Below are 24,812 nucleotides of genomic sequence, written 5' to 3'. Positions count from 1 at the left end.
CCCGCCCTGGTTTTTTAATCAGGTCTGATGAATTATTTTCTCTAACTACAGTCACCACGGTACCATATGGTTTCTCCTATATATATTTCCTCCTGTCCGTCGGTCGAATGACTGGGGTGGGCGGAGCCTAGGAGGGACTATATGGCCAGCTTTGCTGGGACTCTTTGCCATTTCCTGTTGGGGAAGAGAATATCCCACAAGTAAGGATGACGCCGTGGACCGGACAGACCGTTGGAGAAAGTAATTTATCAGGTAAGCATAAATTCTGTTATTTCTGCATGACATAATGTACTAAAGTGGTGGCTCTGCACCACATATTAAATAATTGGTGGCTCTGCATAATGAATCAAGACGTATACTAGCATGTCTAACAGGAAAATGTATCAAGCTGCAGGCAGACAAGTTCTCAAGCAGAGAACCTGTCCACTGCAATCAGCACTTGGCAAAATTTAAGACTGCTTTTGGGCAACCAATTGCGTGAGAGCAGATCCTGTCAATTACCTTGAACTGGCGAGTTTGAGGTGGTTTATCCCTGCCACCTTGGATAAAAAGCAGAAATTGTGTCTTAAATTTGCGGTTGCAGACTCACTCTGAACTGCAAGTTCTCTGATGCTGCAAATGCATGTTGATAAATTCTCCCATAAATCTACATTTTCAAGCCCTACAATAGATCACTTTCACTTGAGTACTGGCAAGTTTTGGCTAGTGGATCAGTACAACTTATTTTGGACAGGTTTCACTGTATAGTTATGACAATGAACATGTTTACACTAATAAACACAACACGCTGCACTACATGATAATGCAAGGCATCTATACACTAATAAGCACAACACTCTGCACTACATGATAATGCAAGGCATCTATACACTAATAAGCACAACACTCTGTACTATATGATAATGCATGGTATCTATACAATAATAAGCACAACACTCTGCAGTACATGATAATGCAAGGCATCTATACACTAATAAGCACAACACTCTGTACTATATGATAATGCAAGGGATATATACACTAATAAGCACAACACTCTGCAGTACATGATAATGCAAGGCATCTATACACTAATAAGCACAACACTCTGTACTATATGATAATGCAAGGGATATATACACTAATAAACACAACACTCTGTACTATATGATAATGCAAGGGATATATACACTAATAAACACAACACTCTGTACTATATGATAATGCAAGGGATCTATACACTAATAAACACAACACTTTGCACTGCATGACAATGCAAGGGATCTATACACTAATAAACACAACACTCTGTACTATATGATAATGCAAGGGATCTATACACTAATAAACACAACACTTTGCACTGCATGACAATGCAAGACATCTATACCCTAATAAACACAACACTTTGCACTGCATGACAATGCAAGGCATCTATATACTAATAAGCACAACACTCTGCACTATATGATAATGCAAGGGATCTATACACTAATAAACACAACACTCTGCACTGCATGATAATGCAAGGCATCTATACACTAATAAGCACAACACTCTGTACTATATGATAATGCAAGGGATATATACACTAATAAGCACAGCACTCTGCAGTACATGATAATGCAAGGCATCTATACACTAATAAGCACAACACTCTGTACTATATGATAATGCAAGGGATATATACACTAATAAGCACAACACTCTGCAGTACATGATAATGCAAGGCATCTATACACTAATAAGCACAAACACTCTGTACTATATGATAATGCAAAGGGGATATATACACTAATAAGCACAACACTCTGCACTATAATGATAATGCAAGGCATCTATACACTAATAAACACAACGGCATCTATACACTAATAAATACAACACTCTGCACTATATGATAATGCAAGGCATCCATACACTAATAAACGCAATGCTCTGTACTATATGATAATGCAAGGCATCTATACACTAATAAACACAACACTGTACTATATGATAATGCAAGGTATCTATACACTAATAAACATGATAACATATATGCTGCACTGTATAATGTGTTAAGGGTTCATACACTAAATCACAGAACAGGCTGCCCTTTATAATTATGATGAGTGCCTATACACAGATGGTGAGCATTATGTGCTGCAAAATTATACTTAACATTTATGCACTGAAAATGAACACACTGCGCTGTATAATTAAATAATATACACTTAAATTGAATAATGGTTATGGTCACCTCTGCAAATTAATGTGTAGGTATGCATCCCAGATAATAGGCATGTGGTACTGCGCAATTATGACTTTATATATATATATATATATATATATATATATAAATATATAAACACATATACACATATAAACACACACACACACACACACCAGATATAGTGCAGGAGAAGATTGTGCGCTGATGTCCTGCAGTATATAAAAAGTTGTTGGATTGTCGGCGCACTTACATGTACCCAACGTGCCCCAGTAATACCCTTTAGACTGAAGATAGATGTGAGTCCTACTGCTGTCACCGGCATCACCAACTTTTATGAAGGCTGCCAATGTTTTGCAGAGAGCACATGCAGATGCTTCCAGCGGTTCGGGCTGACCTCACTCTCTGCCGTCCCTGTGTTTCTGGGGGAGTCCCCTCCAGTTCTAGCCATTATGCCACCATATATGGCCCCTACCATGAAGCCCATATAAAGAAGAAATAAAATATATATACACTAAAGAAAAATTGTCATGCACCAAATTTGTGCTCCCCCCCTCCAGGGGTGCCCTTAGTCTGCCTCTATTCTAGCACCGGCCCTGTTAACAAATAAGAATGAATATGTAATCAGAGTGTTTAGGTCACGATTATTTGTGTCTAATTTTTGTTTTCAAACGTATCTCATCTGACAAGACAATGTGATGGTGTGAAGTTGCGTAATTGCACTTTATTTCTATTTATTTTCTGTCTTTCTCTCATCCTAGCATGGTACGCCACCTATATTAATTGCTGCAGGGTGTGGAAATATTCAGATACTTGAATTGCTTCTAAAGCGTGGAGCACAGATTGATGTGCAGGATAAGGTCAGTGTTTTAAAGGGCTCTCTTAATTTGCTTTAGTTGGGATACTGCTGCTGTTACTAATGCATTTAAATAAAAGTGTTAATTTATACTTCTGCATTCATTTAAATAGTTTAGAGATTAGAGAAATGAACAGGACATTGAGCAAAATTCTAAGTATAGCTCTGTATTGTGCAAATCTGCTGATTAATAATTTCTGTGTCAATTCAGGCTGGATCCAATGCCATTTACTGGGCGTCTCGGCATGGACATGTTGATACTTTGAAATTTCTTCATCAGAATAAATGTCCTTTAGATGTTAAAGATAAGGTAAGACAACTTCTTCAGTAATTAACTGATCGTAGTGCAGGTTTGGTCAACTGATGTGATAAAATATATTTAAAAATTGCATATTGCCTGAAATGTGTGTGTGTGTTACAAAATTGATGTTTTAAATAAAGCTTTAAACTCATTATTAAACTTCAATATTCAGTTCTGTATATGTGATAACAGCTATTTAGCACCCTCTTATATTTTTTTTACAAGATATGACAAGTCCACGGATTTCATCCTTACTTGTGGGATTTAACCTCCTGCTAGCAGGAAGTGGCAAAGAGCACCACAGCAGAGCTGTATATATAGCTCCTCCCTTCCCTCACCTCCAGTCATTCTCTTTGCCTGTGTTAGTGATAGAAAGAGGTAAAGTGAGGTGTTAATTTAGTTTCTTCAATCAAGAAGTTTTTTATTTTAAAATGGTGCCAGTGAGTACTATTTTTCTCAGGGAGAAATCATCAGTCACTTAATCCTAGGAGGAGTGGAGACATCTTATTTTTCTGCCCTGATTCTAATGATCTTAGCAAAAATTATCTAAGATCCGGTTGGTTTTCCACTAAGCAGTTGAAGGTAGTGTAAAGAAATATCTTCAGTGTGGAGAACCGTGACATGCTTCAAGCAGCATTGAGGTATGTTCAGTCATTTGTCTTGTTACATCAGAACAGGCTGACATTTTTCCCTAACTGGGGAGAGATACTCAGTAAGTATTATAGATATAAAAATGGTGTTCCTGGATCCCCTTTTTTCATGATATTATCAGTGTGTTGGATTGCATTGGATTGATGGTGGCAGCAATGGACATCATTCCGTTTGCTCGTTTTCATCTAAGACCACTACAACTGAGCATGCTCAGACAGTGGAATGGAGATTATGCAAATTTGTCTCCTCAGATAGATCTGGATCAGGAGACAAGAGACTCTCTTCTTTGGTGGTTGTCACCGGATCATCTGTCCCAAGGGATGTGCTTCCGCAGACCCTCATGGGTGACAGTGACAACGGACGCCAGTCTACTATGCTGGGGTGCAGTCTGGGATTCCCTGAAGGCTCAGGGTGTGTGGACTTAGCCGGAGTCGCTCCTCCCAATCAATATTCTGGAATTAAGAGCAATATTCAATGCGCTTCAGACGTGGCCTCAGTTGGCTTCGGCCAAATTCATCCGCTTCCAGTCAGACAACATCATGACTGTGGCTTACATCAATCATCAGGGAGGAACAAGGAGTTCCTTAGCGATGACAGAAGTATCCAAGATAATTCAGTGGGCGGAAACTCACTCTTGTTATCTGTCAGCAATCTACATCCCAGGAATGGACAACTGGGAAGCGGAATTTTTAAGCAGACAGACGTTTTATCCGGGGGAGTGGGAACTTCATCAGGAGGTCTTTGCCACTCTGATCCTCAGATGGGGCAGACCGGAATTGGATCTAATGGCGTCTCGTCAGAATGCCAAGCTCCCAAGATACAGATCCAGGTCAAGGGATCCTCAGGCCAAACTGATAGATGCCTTGGCAGTGCAATTGGTCGTTCAACCTAGCTTATGTGTTTCCACCGTTTGCTCTCCTTCCCTGGGTGATTGCTCGGATCAAACAGGAGAGGGCTTCAGTAATTCTAATCGTGCCTGCGTGGCCTTGCAGTACTTGGTATGCCGATCTAGTGGGCATGTCCTCTCTGCCACCGTGGAAGCTTCCATTGAGGCATGACCTTCTCATTCAGGGACCCTTCAAACACCCAAATCTAGTTTCTCTGCAACTGACTGCTTGGAGATTGAATGCTTGATTTTATCTAAGCGGGGGTTCTCTGATTTGCTCATTGATACTTTGATTCAGGCACGTAAGCCTGTCACTAGAAAAATCTACCATAAGATATGATGTAAATATCTTTATTGGTGTGAATCCAAGGGCTACTCATGGAGTAGAGTTAGGATTCCCAGGATTCTGTCTTTTCTCCAAGAAGGATTGGAAAAAGGGTTATCGGCAAGTTCCTTAAAGGGACAAATATCTGCTTTGTCAATTTTACTACACAAACATTTGGCAGATGTTCCAGATGTTCAGTCTTTGTCAGGCTCTGACCAGAATCAAGCCTGTGTTTAGACCAATTGCTCCACCCTGGAGTTTGAATTTAGTTCTTAATGTTCTTCAAGGGGTTCCGTTTGAACCCATGCATTCCATAGATATTAAGTTATTATCTTGGAAAGTTTTATTTTTGGTTGCTATTTCTTCTGCTCGTAGAGTTTCTGAGCTTTCAGCGTTACAATGTTATTCGCCTTATCTTATCTTCCATTCTGATAAGGTGGTTTTACGTACAAAACCTGGTTTCCTTCCTAAGGTAGTTTCTAATAAGAATATTAATCAGGAAATTGTTATTTCTTCATTATGTCCTAACCCTTCTTCTAAGAAGGAGCTTCTGTTGCATAACTTGGATGTGGTCCGTGCTCTGAAGTTTTACTTGCAGGCGACTAAGGATTTCCGTCAATCATCTTCATTATTCCTTGTTTTTTCGGGAAAGCGTAGGGGTCAGAAAGCTACGGCTACCTCTCTTTCCTTTTGGCTGAAGAGTATCATCCGTCTGGCATATGAGACTGCTGGACAGCTGCCTCCTGAAAGAATTACGGCTCATTCTACTAGGGCTGTGGCTTCCTTATGGGCATTTAAAAACGATGCTTCTGTTGAACAGATTTGCAAGGCTCCAACTTGGTCGTCTCTTCACACTTTTTCCAAATTTTACAAGTTTTATACTTTTGCTTCTTCTGAAGCTGTTTTTGGGAGAAAGGTTCTTCAAGCAGTGGTGCCTTCCGTTTAGGTTCCTGTCTTGTCCCTCCCTTTCATCCGTGTCCTGTAGCTTTGGTATTGTATCCCACAAGTAAGGATGAAATCCGTGGACTCGTCATATCTTGTAAAAGAAAAGGAAATTTATGCTAACCTGATAAATGTATTTCTTTTACAATATGACGAGGCCACGGCCCACCCTGTCATTTTTAAGACAGGTATGTACTTATTTTTATTAAACTTCAGTTACCTCTGCACCATTGGCTTTTCCTTTCTCTTCCTAACTTCGGTCGAATGACTGGAGTTATATATACAGCTCTGCTGTGGTGCTCTTTGCCACTTCCTGCTAGCAGGAGGTTAAATCCCACAAGTAAGGATGAAATCCGTGGACTCGTCATATCGTAAAAGAAATAAATTTATCAGGTAAGAATAAATTTCCTTTTCTGCTCTAGTATTCTAAATACTCACGTAGCAGCCAGCTATGCTCATATCATAGCCTACTTATCTCTTCTTTAATCATGACCTCCTCTAAACCTGACTACAGTTATTTTCCTGTATTGTAACTACTGTGGAACTCCCATCCTATCTTATTCTTCCTCAGTAGTCATACCTATAAATGCTCCTTGAAAACTTGCTTATTAAGAGGTGCATATCACTTAGCCACAAAACAAAATAACCATGTCACTATGCTCACACCACCATCTGCCAAGCAACCCCTCACCTATCAGTCACCTCATTTAACCACAGGAACAAGGCTGTTATCCAGGTTAGTATATCAATATCCATGTATGTAGCACTGCAGAATACATATATAAATCAAGCATAATATTCCTCAGCTAGTGTGTCAGGTGTCACCGCACATGGTGGTGTTTTGCATTGGGTTGTGGCTAGTACATAAAAACAGATTATGTAGTTTCCACTTGATATGTATGGTTTCATATACCCTCCATAAGTAAATACAGCCCACCCTTCCCTTGCCAATAAATACATACAGCCCACCCTTTCCTTGCCAATAAATACAGCCCACCCTTTCCTTGCCAATAAATAAATACAGCCCACCTTCCCTTGCCAATAAATAAAAACAGCCCACCCTTCTCTTGCCAATAAATAAATACAGCCCACCCTTCTCTTGCCAATAAATAAAAACAGCCCACATTCCCTTGCCAATAAATAAAAACAGCCCACCCTTCTCTTGCCAATAAATAAATACAGCCCACCTTCCCTTGCCAATAAATAAAAACAGCCCACCTTCCCTTGCCAATAAATAAATACAGCCCACCCTTCTCTTGCTAATAAATAAATACAGCCCACCCTTCTCTTGCCAATAAATAAATACAGCCCACCTTCTTTTTCCTATAAATAAATAAAGCCCACATTTTCCCTTGCCTAAAATTAAATACAGCCCACCTTTCCCTTACCTATAAATAAATAAAGCCCACCTTCCCTTGCCAATAAATATAGCCCACCTTTCCCTTGCCTATAAATAAATACAGCCCACACTTATCTTGCCAATAAATAAATACAGCCCACCCTTCTCTTGCCAATAAATAAATACAGCCCCCTTGCCAATAAATAAATACAGCCCACCTTTCCCTTGCAAATAAATAAATACAGCCCACCCTTCCCTTGCCAATAAATAAATATAGCCCACCCTTGCCAATTAATAAATACAGCCCACCCTTCCCTTTCCAATAAATAAATACAGTCCACCTTTCCCTTGCCAATAAATAAATACAGCCCACCTTTCCCTTGCAAATAAATAAATACAGCCCACCCTTCCCTTGCCAATAAATAAATACAGCCCACCCTTTCCAAAAAATAAATACAGCCCACCCTTCCCTTATCAATAAATAAATACAGGCTTGCCACAATTTCTAAAAAAAAAAAAGATGCATGCAGCCCCTTTACCATTAGTGTTTTACACTCCAACTCCATTGTTCTGCATATGTACATACAACATACTCCTGTTCTGCATATGTACATACAACATACTCCTGTTCTGCATATGTACATACAACATACTCCTGTTCTGCATATGTACATACAACATACTCCTGTTCTGCATATGTACATACAACATACTCCTGTTCTGCATATGTACATACAACATACTCCTGTTCTGCATATGTACATACAACATACTCCTTCCCCATACAGTGTGCTGCTTTTGCTTTTCCCTTTATTTAACTGTTCGCTGTTTGTGTTTCAGTCTGGAGAAACGGCTCTTCATGTGGCAGCTCGCTACGGCCATGTTGAGGTCATTCAGTATCTGTGCAGCATCGGGTCACATCCTGATATTCAGGATAAGGTATGTGACATGCTCAGGACTGTCTACTAAATACTTATTTTATATTTGTATTCAAACCTAATGTGATATTAAAGGGACATTCCAGTCAAAAGTAAATGCCCATAGATTAATTACATCTTTGAATATAAACATGTTTGCAATATACATGTATTGCAAAAAATGCTTCTAGTAAAAGTTATAGCTCATTTAGTGTGAACATATTTTTCTGCGCGTGCATGTGAAGGAAAGCTACATATTCTCAGTGCACCAGCATTTTAAATACTGCAGCTGATCAGAGCAACAGTGGGGGTTGTAATCATGTTAGGAATTAACAAATTGAGTCATTACCAGATGGTACAAGCACCTTAGACTCTCTGAGCAAGTGTTGTTAAAATGCTGGTGCACGGTGCATACTTAAATACACTTTTGAAACAGCTATAGCTTTTGTTAGAAGTATATTTGCTAATACATGTATATTACAAAAATGCTTCTATTTAAAACAGAAATGCATCCATGTGGATTCCAATTTTGGCTGGAATGTCCCTTTAAGAAGAGGAGAAAATCCAGTGCAAATCTCAAAATGCATAATAAGTGTCATGATCTACTAATCTGTAAAGTCCTTTACATGAGCCAGAAAATGTGGGATTCTGTGTAGCCATGGGGTAGGGGGAATAAAATAAATATTCCATACATACCACCAGTGGTAATGTACAGCAGGAGAGAGCACACCATTTAACCCCCCGTACGCCTTTTTATATAGCGCATTTGCCTTGCACTCTCTTCTTCCTTGCAGATTCAATCTCCTTAAAAAGTATACATTACTTTGTCATCCTCAAGTGAAAGTCTAAGAAAAATAAATATATATATAACACTAAATAACAGTCAGCGGGGAGATGATACAGAGCTTGCCATTTACACATTTTGACACACAAAGAGCCCCTAATGCTTGCTTAGAAACCTCTTAAAGTTGAAAACAAGTTTTAAAAAAAAGCCTTTTTTATGGATTTATTATGCAAAATAGCATCTTCTGATTTCCTTACTATGTTTCCAAAGCATCATGTGGCTTTGCAATGAGCTTTTATGTAAGCTGTTTAATAAACTGCAGGGCTCTACTGGAAGGCTGCTGTTGAAGTGAAAATGTTTGTTTGCTGCATGAATTTAGAATCACAGCACTATATAACAACACAGTGCCTGCCTTTAAATAACACAAAATTAACATTGTCTTTAAACTGTTATTATAGAGATCCCCAAAAAGCCAATTAACTGAATTGTTATTATATGTATTATTTAGTATCTTGGTAACAGAGACACAGAATGTTCTGAACTGCGATGAAGCATTTTATAATGTGCTATGTTATTTTTGTTTTGTAATTGTCCCTTATAGGAAGAAGAAACACCTCTCCATTGTGCTGCCTGGCATGGGTATTACCCGGTTGCAAGAGCTCTGTGTCAAACAGGCTGCAATGTTAACATTCGCAACAGGGAAGGAGAAACTCCCATTCTGACAGCCTCAGCTAGAGGATACTCTGATATTGTGGAATGCTTGGCTGAGCATGGGGCTGACCTTGATGCAACAGACAAGGTGAATGGCGGCTGAATGATTCATGTTGTCAGAAATTACACACGTAAGGGCTTGAGGGCCGTTTATGCCCCTAAATGAATGCCTCCTTAGATACCTAATCTGCAGCCAGTAACCTGCAATTCCTCATTGTTAAGCCCAGCTAGTAAAACATTAAAGAATAAGAAAGAACTCTCAGGAGGGTGTAAAATGCAGTGCGTGACTTCCAATTTGTTCCCACTCAGTTATGTGCGAAGTACTGGTTAATAGCAGGTGGTTAGAGGAATAATGAGATGAGCTTGACAGCCTTTTCAACTCTCTGCATGATTTGAAATTGGCTAAAAATGCAGGCTCTTGAATTTTTCTGTCTGGCATTAGCACTTTATAAAGCTGTGCCACGAGCATAAGACTTGCTGACTATTATCTCTGTTTATCCAGTGCTGCTGTTTCTCTAGATACACCTAAATATCATCATTATTAGATCCAAAGAAATACCTGCATGACATAAATGCTGTTCTTTTGCAGTTATTATTATGCACGTCAGTGCCAATTAACTTGTAGTATCAGAGGTTAAAACCTTATTAATTTGAGGTTTTTCAATTTCTCTTCAGATACATCAAACATGCAAAACCTGATACAGAAATGATTATGGAGAAATAGATTATATATTCAAAGAATTGTATTCTGTAAAGTTCTGATAAACAATTGCTTATTTATATATGTAAATATACATGTGTGAGTATAGATTGCCATTTGTTTAGGAGCTTTTTATACAAAATCACCCAGTATCATTTCTACAAACATTGATTTGCAAGACTGCTCACCCTATGATTTTTGGTGTTTAACAATCAAAATGATTTTTTCTAGTTCTTTTTCAGTTTTCTTTTACATTAAAGACCTACAAATGTGTATTACAATTCCAGTACAGTTTAATGTATTTACTGTGTTTTCTTGGCATTTAGGATTCACGTTTTAAAAACGTAAAAGTTAATGAAAGTGTTGCATCTTATGTTCCATATTCATTTGGGTTAGTGGTCCCCAGACTGTGCTCTGATATTCCAGCGCATCCTGTATGCTGTATAATACAGTATTTATAACATTAAAATAAGGGGGTGGAAGGGGAAATTGGAATGGAGAGTGATTGTAAGTTTTTGTTTTTTATTGTATCTTTTGTTTTAATATGGTGAAACTTGATTTTCTGGGTATTAAAAAGTGACATCTCCTGCTTCTGAGGAGTCAATAGGGGTCAGTAAGAGATAAAGAATAAGCATATTATTCAAACTGGCCTGTATGCTTTAAAAGTCAGACCATGTTTTAAACCATGGTATTTCAAATATTAAAGAAATCCTTTATTTCAAATATGAATATCCTATAGGGCTCCATTTATCAAGCTGGAGCGCTTTCCATTACTTAAAAAGCAGCAGTCTTCAGACCACTGTTTCCTAATCTATCCGCTAGCTCTGAGCTAGCAAATTAAAATCTCCCAGGACTAGTCCAACTGAGGTGATTGACATCCGCTGCACACGTGTGATTGGCTGCGTGAGAGAATGGGTTGTTGCTACACAATCAAACTCTTGTGTAATGATAAATGTGGGCTGCACAATGCTTCAAGCTACCTACAATCATAGGTTCCCTGTCTGTCCACACAATAGTAAATGGCGCTCTTAGAGTACAAAAATGCTTGAACAGTTAACTCCTATTCTACTTTTCAATTGAAATTTTATTTTACTGAGTGAATTATTTTGATACATTTTGTTGACATAGCTTTTCTATAACCATTACTACAGTACTGAAATATTTAGTATAAGTGAAGGTTTTAATAGCAAAAGCGACAATTTCAAATAACATTTATCAGTACACAAGAGTTTGATTGTGTAGCAACCACCCATTATTTTGTCTCCCTGGCTGCTGTTACACATCCCTTTTAATTTGTCCTAGAATTCTCTGGTATGTCTCCCTGCTCTTGTCTCCCTGGCTGCTGTTAAACGTCCCTTTAATTTGTCCTAGAATTCTCTGGTATGCGTCCCTGCTCTTGTCTCTCTGGCTGCTGTTACACGTCCCTTTAATTTGTCCTAGAATTCTCTGGTAACCATTTCCTCTGATGTCTCCATTTTATCTATCTGTAATCATCTTATCAGATTCTCTGTACAAATCTAGTACATCCTGCCACCGCCCCTCTAATTTGCAAGTGTGTGTAACCCCTGTCTAGCTATCAAGACTGCTTGTAACCAGCTGCTCTGAATCAGTTCATTACACTCACTGCTATAAACAGCAATCCACAGGCTCCCTTGAGCCGTGGCTCTCTACTTCAAAGTAGCTCTCTGCTTCAAAGTAGTTCTATGTTACAAGTGGCAGAGTTACTCACTGGAGGAGGAAACTGCAGTCCCACTAACAGGTAAAAATGACTAACTCTACGTCTGCACAATGCTCTCCATGTCTTTTCTTCTCTTTCTGTCTACCCTTTTCCTAAAACTCACTGCATGTCCCTAATACAATAACAACAACCCCCACATTATCCATATCTCACCCTCCCTTCTCTCATCCCCTATGCGGTCCTCTCATGAACTACTCTGTCTCCTTAGAAACACTTCCCCATCTTACTCTCCTAGGTCTAATCATACACACTCCTACAAGTCTCATTCTCACTGCTACTACTGTTTGCTGCTGTTGACGTCTCTCCTAACCCTGGCCCTGCAGCAATCACCACACTTTTACACTCTTGCTCAGTTTCGCACTGCAAAAACTGTAAGTCAGGCAATACTAACAATCTCATCTCCATTAGCACATAGCGCTTATCTCCTCTCTTTTCTTCTGCCCTCTGGATTGCTCACTTTGTCAGTAACAAACTTACAACTGTTCACAACCTGTTTCCAAAGCTTTCAACCTTTTAGCAATTACTGAAACCTGACTATCTTCCTCTTACACTACTTCAATTGCTGCTCTCACACATGGTGGTCTTCACTCAGCCACACCTAGGCCAGGTGAGAGACATGGTGGCCGTGTTGGAATATTACTCTCCCCCCCCCCCTGCTCCTATCCGTACCTATCTGCATTCACCGGTCCCCCCCCCCCCCCTCTCTCTGAGTGGCAGTTACCTATCGCCCCCCCTGGACCATCCTCCCAATTCCTTGACAACTTTTCTGCCTGGCTTCCTTACTTTCTCTTTACTAATATACCTACTCTAATTCTGGGGGACTTCAACACCCCCATCTGCCACTGCTGCCTCTAAACTTCTCTCACTCACTAACTCCTTTGGCCTCTCACAATCCACCCTATTCCCTACCCACCGCGATGGACACTCAATTGATCTGGTATACTCCTATCTCTGCTCTCTCTCTGATGTTGCCTGTCACCCATTTCCCATCTCAGACCACCATCTGCTCACCTTTTAATCTTAATATACAGGATAAACCTACTTCTCCCCCTCGTACCTGTAGAAATCTGCACACTGTGGACCCTCCCCAACTCTATAACCTTATTCAAATACACCTCCCCACACTTCCACGATAACCTGTTTTGACCTTGCTACAACCTACTATAAAAATACTCTCTCCTCTGCACTTGACACACTCTCTCCTCCCCAACTTCGCAAAGCCCCACGTCGTCAGCACCAGCCCTGGCACTCCCGGCAAACATGCCACCTACAAAAATGCTCCTGCACTGCTGAACGTGCCTGGAGGAAATCCCGCTCTGAACCTGATTTCATGCACTAGAAGTTCATTCTTTACTCTTACACCTCTGCCCTTCACTTTGCTAAGCAAACTTACTTCTCTTCTTATATCCACTCACTCCTCAAACCCTAAAAGACCGTTTTCAACTCTCTCCTCTACCCACCAGCACCATCCCCCTCATCTGCACTCAGTGCTCAAGACCTGGCTGACTTTTTCAATAAAACACTTACCATCCGAAGAAACATCCCAACACAAGCCTGCAACCTCGCTCCCATTCACCTCCTCTGCCACTCTCTGCACCCTCCTCCCAACCACTGAGAGTGAAGTAGGTTCCCTATTGTCTTCCTCACATCTCACTACCTGCCCACTTAACCCTATTCCTTCACATCTAATACCTTCTCTGTCTCCCACCCTCACTCCAGTTCTTACTCACATATTCAACCAATCCTTTTCTACCGGCTCATTCCCTGCCTCCTTCAAACATGCAAAGGTCACCCGCATCCTCAAAAAAACCCTCCCTTGACCCTATCTCCCCTGCAAACTATCGCCCCATATCACTGCTCCCGCTAGCTTCAAAAATCCTTGAGAAACTATTTTTCGATCACCTAACCCACTTCCTGTCCTCCAACTCATTGCTCGACCCCCTGCAATCTGGCTTCTGTCCCCAACACTCAACTGAGACTGCCCTCACCAAGGTTACTAACGATCTCCTTTCTGCTAAAAACAAAGGCTACTCCTCTATATTCATCTTACTTGACCTCTCTGCTGCCTTTGACTCTGTTGACCATCCCCTTCTCCTACAGACTCTCAGCTCTCTTGGGCTCTGTGACACTGCCCTCTTCTGGATTCACTCTTATCTCTCTAACAGATCCTTCTCCGTCTCTTTTGCTGGCAACTCCTCTCTATTGCCTCTGTCTGAGTACCTCAAAGCTCTGTCCTGGGTCCTCTACTCTATTTACACTTCTTAACTGGGTAAACTTATCAACAGCTATGGTTTCAACTATCACCTCTATGCTGATGATACCCAGATCCCTTTCCACCCCTGCACTCTCTCCTTCTGTCAATTCTCACATCAGCGACTGCTTATCTGGCATTTCCTCCTGGATGGCCTCTCACCACCTAAAAATAAACATGTCCAAGACCGAACTACTTCTAATCCCCCCCCCCCCTCTAACTCTACTCCAATTTCTAATATTTCTATCACTGTTGGCAGCACTACTTTCTCCCCATCACCCCAAGTCCGCTGCCTTGAATTCACACTTGACTCAAATATGTTCTTCATTCCCCACATCCAATTGTTCTCTTAATTCTGCTGCAACTACTTACGCAATATCTTCAAAATTTGTCTGTTTCTGAGCGCCTCTCTCCCCTTCAATCTATCCTAAGTGCATCTGCCAGGCTAATCCACCTCTCTCGATGCTCTGTTTCTGCTGCACCTCTCTGTGAGTCCCTTCACTGGCTCCCCATTCACAGAAGAGTTAAATTCAAAATTCTCACCCTGACCTACAAAGCCCTCACCAATGCTGCCCCACCCTACCTGTCCTCACTCATCAACAAATATACTCCAGCCTTTCCCCTAAGATCCAACAATGACCTGCTCCTTGCGTCCTCTACCATCACCTCCTCTCATGCTGAACTACAGGACTTCTCCTGTGGGGTACCAACCCTCTGGATTGCACTTCCTCGAGCTGTCAGACTTTCCCCTAACCTCTCTTCCTTTAAATGTTCCCTAATGACCTTTTGTTCAGGGAAGCTTATCACCTGACTCAGTAACAAAATGCATTTCACTTACCTAACAGCTGCCCTCTTTTATCTCCTCACTAATATCATTCTCACCTTGCAGTCCCCACCTCCTGCTTCCCATCCCTCCTACCCATCTAGATTGTAAGTTCACACGGGAACAGGGATCTCAATTCCCCCTGTATTTGTCTGTAAAATTTTGTCTTTTATTGTATTGTTTCTTCCGTGGTACTTTTATCTTTGTAACCCATGAGCAGCCGCTGCAGAATCTGTTGGCGCTTTATAAAGTAAAGAATAATAATAATAACAACAAATAAAAGGTAAAGTTATTTGTAAACAAGTGAATACTCTTCAGCAGGTAAAATGGATAATTGGGACACATAAAGGGGGAAATTACAGTAAACTTTAATACATGAACATGTAAATGTATTTCAAGTGTAATTAACAAACCTACGTGTGCTACTTTTTCAGGATGGCCACATAGCATTGCACCTTGCAGTAAGAAGATGTCAGATGGAAGTAGTTAAAACTCTCATCAGTCAGGGGTGCTTCGTAGATTTCCAGGATCGCCATGGTAACACGCCTATGCATGTTGCCTGCAAAGATGGGAACATTCCTATTGTCATGGCACTTTGTGAAGCTAACTGTAATTTTGGATATTTACTAACAAGGTGAGCAGTGAGCAATGCTGATTTTAATATATTTATGAATTTGCAATAGAAACACAAATTAAGAATAATATGACTGATCCTAGCCATTAAAATACATATTAGGAATGTAAAGGATATACATTTGATCAACTTGCTGTTTTTGAAAATTTCTGATGTCAAACCTTTTTCTTTTACTTAGCCATTTGTGCAATTATAAGTTAACTAGTCCTAGAAGTCCGTGTACACGGCCATTTTGCAGTACAGCGGTTGCACCCCTTGCGCTCTTCTCTCTCTCCCCCTCTCTTTTGCTCCTTCTCCCCCTCTCTTTTGCTCCTTCTCCCCCCCTCTTTTGCTCCTTCTCCCCCTCTCTTTTGCTCTCTCCGCCTTTCTTTTGCTCTCTCTCTCCCCCCTATCTTAAGCTCTCTCTCCCCCCCCCTCTTGTTCTCTCTTCCCCTCTCTTGTTCGCTCGCTCTCCTCCCCCTCTTTTTTATGTGCTCTCTCTCTCCCCCCTCTTTTGCTCTCTCTCCTCTGTCCCCCTCTTTTGCTCTCTCTCTCTGTCCCCCTCTTTGCTCTCTCTCTCTGTCCCCCTCTTTTGCTCTCTCTCTCTGTCCCCCTCTTTTGCTCTCTCTGTCCCCCTCTTTTGCTCTCTCTCTTCCCCTCTTTTTTTGCGCCCTATCCCCCCTCTTTTTTGCTCTCTCTTCCCCCTCTTTTGCATTCTCTCTCTCTCCCCCTCTTGTTCTCTCTTCCCCCTCTCTTTTGCGCTCTCTCCCCCCCTCTTTTGTGCTCTCTCTCCCCCTCTTTTGCTCTCTCCCCCTCTCTTTGCCCTCTCTCCCCCTCTCTTTGCCCTCTCTCCCCCTCTCTTTGCCCTCTCTCCCCCTCTCTTTGCCCTCTCTCCCCCTCTCTTTGCCCTTTCTCCCCCTCTCTTTTGCTCTCTCTCTCCCCCTCTTTGTCTGGCTCTCGTCTCCCCCTCTTTTTGTGCTCTCTCTTTCTCTCTCTTCCCCTCTTTTTTCTCTCTCTCCCTCTCTTTTTTGCGCTCTCTCCCTCTCTTTTTTGCGCTCTCTCCCTCTCTTTTTTTTGCGCTCTCTCTCTCCCTCTTTTTTGCGCTCTCTCTCCCTCTTTTTTGCGCTCTCCCTTTTTTGCGCTCTCTCCCCCCCCTTTCTTTTGCTCTCTCCCCCCTTCTTTTTTGCGCTCTCTCCCCCCCTCTCTCTTGCTCTCTCCCCCCTCTCTTTTGCTCTCCCCCTCTCATTTGCGCTCCCCCCTCTCTTGCGCTCCCCCTCCCTCTTTTGCGCTCTCCCCCCCTCTTTTTGCGCTCTCCCCCCCTCTCTTTTGCGCTCTCCCCCCTCTCTTTTGCGCTCTCCCCCCTCTCTTTTGCGCTCTCCCCCCTCTCTTTTGCGCTCTCCCCCCTCTCTTTTGCGCTCTCCCCCCCTCTCTTTTGCGCTCCCCCCCCCCTCTCTTTTGCGCTCTCCCCCTCTCTCTTTTGCGCTCTACCCCCCCTCTCTTTTGCGCTCTCCCCCTCTCTTTTGCGCTCTCCCCCCCTCTCTCTTGCGCTCTCCCCCCCTCTCTCTTGCGCTCTCCCTCCCTCTTTCTTGCGCTCTCCCTCCCTCTCTTTTGCTCTCTCTCTCCCCCCTCTTTTGCTCTCTCTCTCCCCCCTCTTTTGCTCTCTCTCTTCCCCCTCTTTTGCTCTCTCTCTTCCCCCTCTTTTGCTCTCTCTCTCTCCCCCCTCTTTTGTGCTCTCTCTCCCCCTCTTTTGCTCTCTCTCTCTCCCGCCCTCTTTTGCTCTCTCTCTCCCCCCTCTTGTGCTTGCTCTCGGCTCTCTCCCCTCTTTTTTGGGCGCTCTCTTGCGCTCTCTTCCCCTCTTTTTTCTCTCGCTCCCTCTCTCTTTTGCGCTCTCGCCCTCGCTTTTTGGCGATCTCTCGTCCCTCGGTTGTGGGCGCTCTCCCTTTGTTTGCGCTGCGCTCACCCCCCTTCTTTGGCTCTCGATCCATCCCCCCCTTCTTTTTTGCGCTCTCTCCCCCTCTCTCTTGCTCTCTCCCCCCCTCTCTCTTTTGCTCTCTCCCCCCTCTCTTTTGCTCTCCCCCTCTCATTTGCGCTCCCCCTCCCTCTCTTACACTCTCCCCTCTCTTTTGCGCTCTCCCCCCTCTCTTTTGCGCTCTCCCCCCTCTCTTTATGCGCCTCTCCCCTCCTCTCTTTGCGCTCTCTCCCCTTCTCTCTTTTGCGCTCTACACCCCCTCTCATTTGCGGCTCTCCCCCCTCTCTTTTGCGCTCTCCCCCTCTCTTTTGCGCTCTCCCCCCTCTCTCTTTCGCTCTCCCTCCCTCTTTCTTGCGCTCTCCCCCCTCTTTTGCTCTCTCTCTCCCCCCTCTTTTGCTCTCTCTCTCCCCCCTCTTTTGGCTCTCTCTCTCCCCCCTCTTTTGCTCTCTCTCCCCCCTCTTTTGCTCTCTCTCTCCCCCCTCTTTTTGCTCTCTCTCCCGCCTCTTTTGCTCTCTCCCCCCTCTTTTGCTCTCTCTCTCTCCCCCCCTCTTTTGCTCTCTCTCTCTCTCCCCCCTCTTTTGCTCTCTCTCTCTCCCCCTCTTTTGCTCTCTCTCTCTCCCCCCCTCTTTTGCTCTCTCTCTCTCCCCCCTCTTTTGCTCTCTCTCTCTCCCCCCTCTTTTGCTCTCTCTCTCTCCCCCCTCTTTTGCTCTCTCTCTCTCCCCCCTCTTTTGCTCTCTCTCTCTCCCCCTCTTTTACTCTCTCTCTCTCTCCCCCCCCTTTTTTGCTCTCTCTCCCCCATCTTTTGCTCTCTCTCTCTCCCCTCTTTTGCTCTCTCTCTCTCTCCCCTCTTTTGCTCTCTCTCTCTCTCCCCTCTTTTGCTCTCTCTCTCCCCCCCTCTTTTGCTCTCTCTCCCCCCCCTCTTTTTGCTCTCTCCCCCCCCCCCCCTTTTTGCTCTCTCCCCCCCCCCCCTCTTTTGCTCTCTCTCTCTCCCCCCCTCTTTTGCTCTCTCTCTCCCCCCCTCTTTTGCTCTCTCTCTCCCCCCCCTCTTTTGCTCTCTCTCTCCCCCCCTCTTTTGCTCTCTCTCTCCCCCCTCTTTTGCTCTCTCTCTCCCCCTCTTTTGCTCTCTCTCTCCCCTCTTTTGCTCTCTTTCTCCCCTCTTTTGCTCTCTCTCTCCCCTCTTTTGCTCTCTCTCTCCCCTCTTTTTTGCGCTCTCTCTCCCCTCTTTTTTGCGCTCTCTCCCCCTCTTTTTTGCGCTCTCTCCCCTCTTTTTTGCGCTCTCTCCCCTCTTTTTTGCGCTCTCCCCCCTCTTTTGCGCTCTCTCCCCCCCTCTTTTGCGCTCTCTCCCCCCTCTTTTGCTCTCTCTCCCCTCTTTTGCTCTCCCCCTCTTTTGCTCTCTCTCCCCCCTCTCTTTTGCTCTCTCTCCCCCCTCTTTTGCTCTCTCTCTCTCCCCCCTCTTTTGCTCTCTCTCCCCCCCTCTTTTGCTCTCTCTTCCCCCCTCTCTTGCGCTCTCTCTCCCCCCTCTCTTGCGCTCTCTCTCCCCCCCTCTCTTGCGCTCTCTCTCCCCCCTCTTTTGCGCTCTCTCTCCCCCCTCTTTTGCGCTCTCTCTCCCCCCTCTTTTGCGCTCTCTCTCCCCCCTCTTTTTGCTCTCTCTCCCCCCTCTTTTGCTCTCTCTCCCCCCTCTCTTGCGCTCTCTCTCTCCCCCCTCTTTTGCGCTCTCTCTCCCCCCTCTTTTGCGCTCTCTCTTCCCCCCTCTTTTGCACTCTCTCTTCCCCCATCTTTTGGCTCTCCCTCCCTCTCTTTTGCGCTCTCCCTTCCTCTTTTGCGCTTTCCCTCCCTCTCTTTTGCGCTTTCCATCCCTCTCTTTTGCGCTTTCCCTCCCTCTCTTTTGCGCTTTCCCTCCCTCTCTTTTGCGCTTTCCCTCCCTCTCTTTTGCGCTTTCCCTCCCTCTCTTTTGCGCTTTCCCTCCCTCTCTTTTGCACGCTCTCTCTCCCCCCCTCTCTTTTGCACGCTCTCTCTCCCCCTCTTTTGCGCTCTCTCGCCCCCCTCTATTTTGCTTTCTCTTCCCCCTCTCTTTTGCTCTCTCTCTCTCTCTATCCCCCCTCTCTATTTATCTCTCTAGTGCGACTGCAACCATGCCCACTCACATTTGGCCATGCCCGGGCCGGGCCCTCCTACCATTCTCGCGCAGACAGAAGATCAGGTAGACTCTAAGGCCAGGTGTGTTTGTCCTCGCACTGTCTCTACTGCGCATGACAGCTTCGGACAAACACAATTGGCCTTTTATATTATTGGATTACTAATAAATAGAACCAATGAAACCTTTAACAACTTGCAAAAATGTTGCAAAATCTTTTTAACCATTTTTTGGTAGTTTTATACACACATCATGGGGTGTTCATTCAATATTTCACAGATAGTTTATAAAAGCATACTTAACAGCACAACATCTGGAACATTCCACTTAAAGGGACAGTAAACACCTTGTTATTACAAGATTATTCTGCAGGCTTGCAATAAATTAACCATGGTAGATGTTTGCAGTGAAATCTAGTTTGCCGTAGCCAAAAACTAATCACCACATGACTTATGTGGAAGAGCCAGTCAGGCTAATTATGGTTATTAAGTTAGCAAAATGTATTCATTGTTTAGCAGTTCCTTATCTGATAATCTCTCTGGAACCCAAATAGGAACAGATATGTGGCAGGGTTATACTTGTGAAGCCAGCTGCCAGAATTGGAGAACTCTTTATTTTCAGACTTAAATTACAAAACAAGGGGGCAAAAAAATAATAAAATGAGTAAAAGTATTTTGCAAAGTTGTTTTATTTACACAATTAAAAATGTTATATTACAATCTCAGTGTTCACTGTCCTTTTAGTTTATTGTTCTGAAGGTAGCTGAAGACTTGAGACTAAATGCACAAATTAATTGGACTACTGATGTTTCTGTCTTACAAAAGCATAACCGTACTTTAGTTAGACTTGTAGAGGTCTTGGAGGAGTGAATACAACTGTATATAACACCCCCTTTCCTGCTGATGTTCAGTTTATATCTATTTTGAGTATGATTAGAAGAGGCAATGCTTTTGTGCAGCTGAAGAGTTTGTTTTTGGATGAATAAAGAAAGTGTGACTTCGTACTGAATGCTTTCTACGGCAAGTGGTCAGCTGACCCAGACTTTTGAAGACCTTGCTTGTGACTTTACTAGCAGTTCCATCATACGTGCATCACCTTACATGTCAGAAATGTATCCTTTGTGTTTTCCCCAGCATATTTTCCAACTGTGACTTTCCCAGGGTACTCAAGTTTTACAGCCTGTTCTTGTCTATTGTATTATGTACTTATCCAGGTGGTCGAATCCTATTCTAAAATACACCTTGGGAATCAAGTACATTTTGTGTTAGTTATGTGTACAATTCTTTGTAAGGATGCATGTTTCCCTGTTGTATGGTTTATAGTGTATGGATAGTTATTGCGTTAAATTGCTACATGTCCCTTTTAAATAATGTGATGGTTGTGCTACTGCTATGATGTCATAGGAAATTTTCATAATTAACTTGAGGTCTTTCTTGTGTTGCTGGTCTCATAGAAAATACTATTCATCTTTATTGTTCTTAGCCATCAGGTCTGCTAGTTATTGGTCTTCTATTAAAGCTAAGTGTAAATGCAAGAATACTGGTTCACCTTTTGCTATAGGTCCTAGGAAGCAAAAATACAGAACTTTCTATAATTCTTCAGACTTAGAATCATCTTCAGTCTTGAGCTATACTTCCTCTGAGGGCTTTACTGGGTAATGAAGGTGTTTTCCATTCATCTCTAGATGTTTGGCACACTAACATGAGTTTGACTCATATTCACATGCCATTGTGGGGCATGTAGTCTGATTTGAACCAGGACAGGGCTCTGGCAGATGAATTAGGTTTACTTAGCCACAAACCTCAGCACTTTGGGATGGAGAACAATGTTACATCACTTTGTCCAAGGCTATTTGGGTGCTGACTATTTTTTTTGCTGTTACATGTATTGCAACTTCTGCAACTTGCCTTTTCCACAATCTTCTGAAGACTACAGTAGTACCCTACATCACACTTCAATGAGGTACTCAGCCATCAACTGATTCACGAAGCAATGTATAGATGCCTCTCCTGAACATCGCAGCTGTTACCTTCTGGGAGAATAGACCCTTAACATAATGATTTTTTCATTTTAACCAGTGTTATAGTGTTTGCCTTGTGTTTTTGAAGCAGTATAAGTTGAATGTCAATGTTTTTGAAGATTCCAAAATTAGGTTTCATTGGACTCAGTGTTTGTTTTAATTGCCATTGTGTTTTATTGTATGTGTTTGATGACCCAAGATAGATGTAAATTAAATCATAGTGGCCAATAATTTCCATATATTTGTCAGTAAAGAGAACTTACCAAACTTCCTTCCTTTATTTATTTATTTATTCATTTATTTATTTGTTTATTTTATTTATTTTGGTTCAGTTACTTTTATATAAAGATGTTATAATTCAGAAAAAAAGGTTACTATGCCTTCTGAAGAAAGTGGGACTTGGGGTTCAAAGGGGACCAACTCTTGGTAAGCACTGCTTTGGGAATTTAGCTTAAATATGGAATGTTCTGTGTGTGATTACATTTCTATTTGTACACAATTGTGAAATCACTGAAACATTCTATAATGATGCATCAGGAACTTTTTTGGTCACAAAATTAAATAGTATTAATTTGAAAATATTAGATTGCTGTTTAGAAATATCACTTTAAGATACTATGGGAAATGTTATGTATAGTCTCTTAAAATATCATTACTGCTCCTTTCATCAAAAACATGATGCTTTTCCCATAAGGCTGCAGGTATCCAGTCATTTAAAATGTAATAGGGCTAGATCACATTCCAGTAGTAGAAATTGCTAGTAGCAAAAATACTTGATGTACATTTTTACTGCTCATACCAGTTGTTAAGTTTATACCAGGAAGATTGTGTAACTTTTAAATTACTAACAGATAAGGGAAAAGTATGTGAAGCTAATTAATGTTAATACATGCCATACATAACATAAATGATTTATTGTTTTGTGGCAAAATCATTTGTTTGCTGATTTTTTATTTTTTTTTCCCATATAAAGACGGTCAATTCAAAATAAATTCACTTCTTTTTGAAAGCCAACCCACATTTATTTTATAAATGTATACTACATTTATATCAGTTCAGAGTAAATTAAATGAATTACCTCTGGAGGGTTTGCAGCAGATTTGTGTGACAAGTATGGCTAGCGCCAAAATATAAGAGTCATTTTGGGCAAACTGCATTGTTTTACTTATTGTTAAAGGAATGTATTGTTTTTACTTAATTTTAAATTAATACATTGTTTTTATTTAGTGTGAAAATTAATGTATTTTCATTTAGTGTTAAAGCAATGTATTGATTTCAGTTATTTTTTTAATCCAGTTTTTATTCTTTATTTTTATTATTTGTTTTAATTTTTCAGAACACGCTAGGCATTTTTTATAGTTTTTGTATTCATGTATTTTTGATTGTATAATAGTTTTTGAGCAGTCTGCTGTCCTGTAATAAAGGTGCTTTCTACACTGTTCCTTTTTGCTATGATGGGCAATTTTGTGGAAAGGAAAATAATTATTGTTTTTATTTATAGTATGGCCGGACACCTTTACACCTGGCAGCCAACAATGGGATATTGGAGGTTGTTCGGTACCTTTGCCTAAAGGGTGCTAATGTTGAGGCCTTAACAATGGTAAGTTCTTGGCATACGGTAATGAATGTGAGTGTGAATGAGTGTGTTGCAGTTTTATAAACAGTGAATTAAAGAAAAATACAGAATTTCTAGCTCATAGGATTATGCATGCAGACAGATTTATGCATGTAAAAATTACCTTTTGTAAGATGTAACTTATAAAATTCTGAAACTGAAGAAAGACCTCCTCTTACATTCAGTTGTGACAGCACATAAACTTTGTTATAAACCATCACATCTTTCTGGCCACTAGCCATATATCTACAAATCACATTTTTTTTGTGGTGTATGGCATCCAAACTGATCTCCTATGCGTAGTGAGAAAAATAACCAATGGTTATAACAAGCCATTCTGACATGTACTCTAATAGGGAGCCTATGTCTGATGGAATTTGTGTACCTTTAGCTAAGAGATAGACATAAGTAGATCAGTCTGTAGTGATGCTCGATTGGTTTGTTTTACTGTAATTTGCTTAAAGGGATACTAAACCCAATTTTTTTTTCTTTCATGATTCGGATAGAGCATGAGATTTTAAGCAACTTTCTAATTTACTCCTATTATCAATTTTTCTTTGTTCTCATGCTATCTTGATTTGAAAAAGCAGTACTGTAAGCTTTAGAGTCAGCCCATGTTTTGTTCAGCACCTGGGTAGCACTTGCTGATTTGTGGCTAAATGTAGCAAACCAATTAGCAAGCGCTACCCAGGTGCTGAACTAAAAATGGGCCGGCTCCTAATCTTTCATTACTGCTTTTTCAAATCAAGATAACATGAGAACAAAGAAAAATAGATAATATGAGTAAATTAGAAAGTTGCTTAAAATTGCATGCTTTATCTGAATCATGAAAGAAAAAATTGGGGTTAGTATCCCTTTAAAAGCATCAAATTATATCTATGCCTTTCTGGATTACAGCTCAGTCTACAAGATCAGTTGTATTTTAATGGCAACAGATATAAGACATTAGCAAAGTATTGTGTAAGGCAGCAACTTGGTTATTGTTGTCTTCTTTTATCAAGTTTCATGTTTTGCATTTTATTTGGAAAAAAAGATTTTGATAAAAG

At 41.7% G+C, this 24,812-nt stretch overlaps 1 protein-coding gene across 1 annotated transcript in view; it reads left to right on the top strand.

Annotated features, from left to right (window-relative positions):
• Positions 1-24,812, top strand: part of DAPK1 (death associated protein kinase 1) — a 492,700-nt gene that overhangs the window by 333,701 nt on the left and 134,187 nt on the right. The window contains 6 exon segments of the mRNA XM_053702428.1: positions 2,953-3,051; positions 3,259-3,357; positions 8,332-8,430; positions 9,794-9,991; positions 15,850-16,053; positions 23,653-23,751. Of these exon segments, the coding sequence (XP_053558403.1) occupies positions 2,953-3,051; positions 3,259-3,357; positions 8,332-8,430; positions 9,794-9,991; positions 15,850-16,053; positions 23,653-23,751 (798 nt within the window).

Source organism: Bombina bombina, chromosome 2 (genome assembly GCF_027579735.1).
Source record: "Bombina bombina isolate aBomBom1 chromosome 2, aBomBom1.pri, whole genome shotgun sequence".
Taxonomy (NCBI): domain Eukaryota; kingdom Metazoa; phylum Chordata; class Amphibia; order Anura; family Bombinatoridae; genus Bombina; species Bombina bombina.
This window is presented reverse-complemented; position numbering and strand designations above follow the sequence as displayed.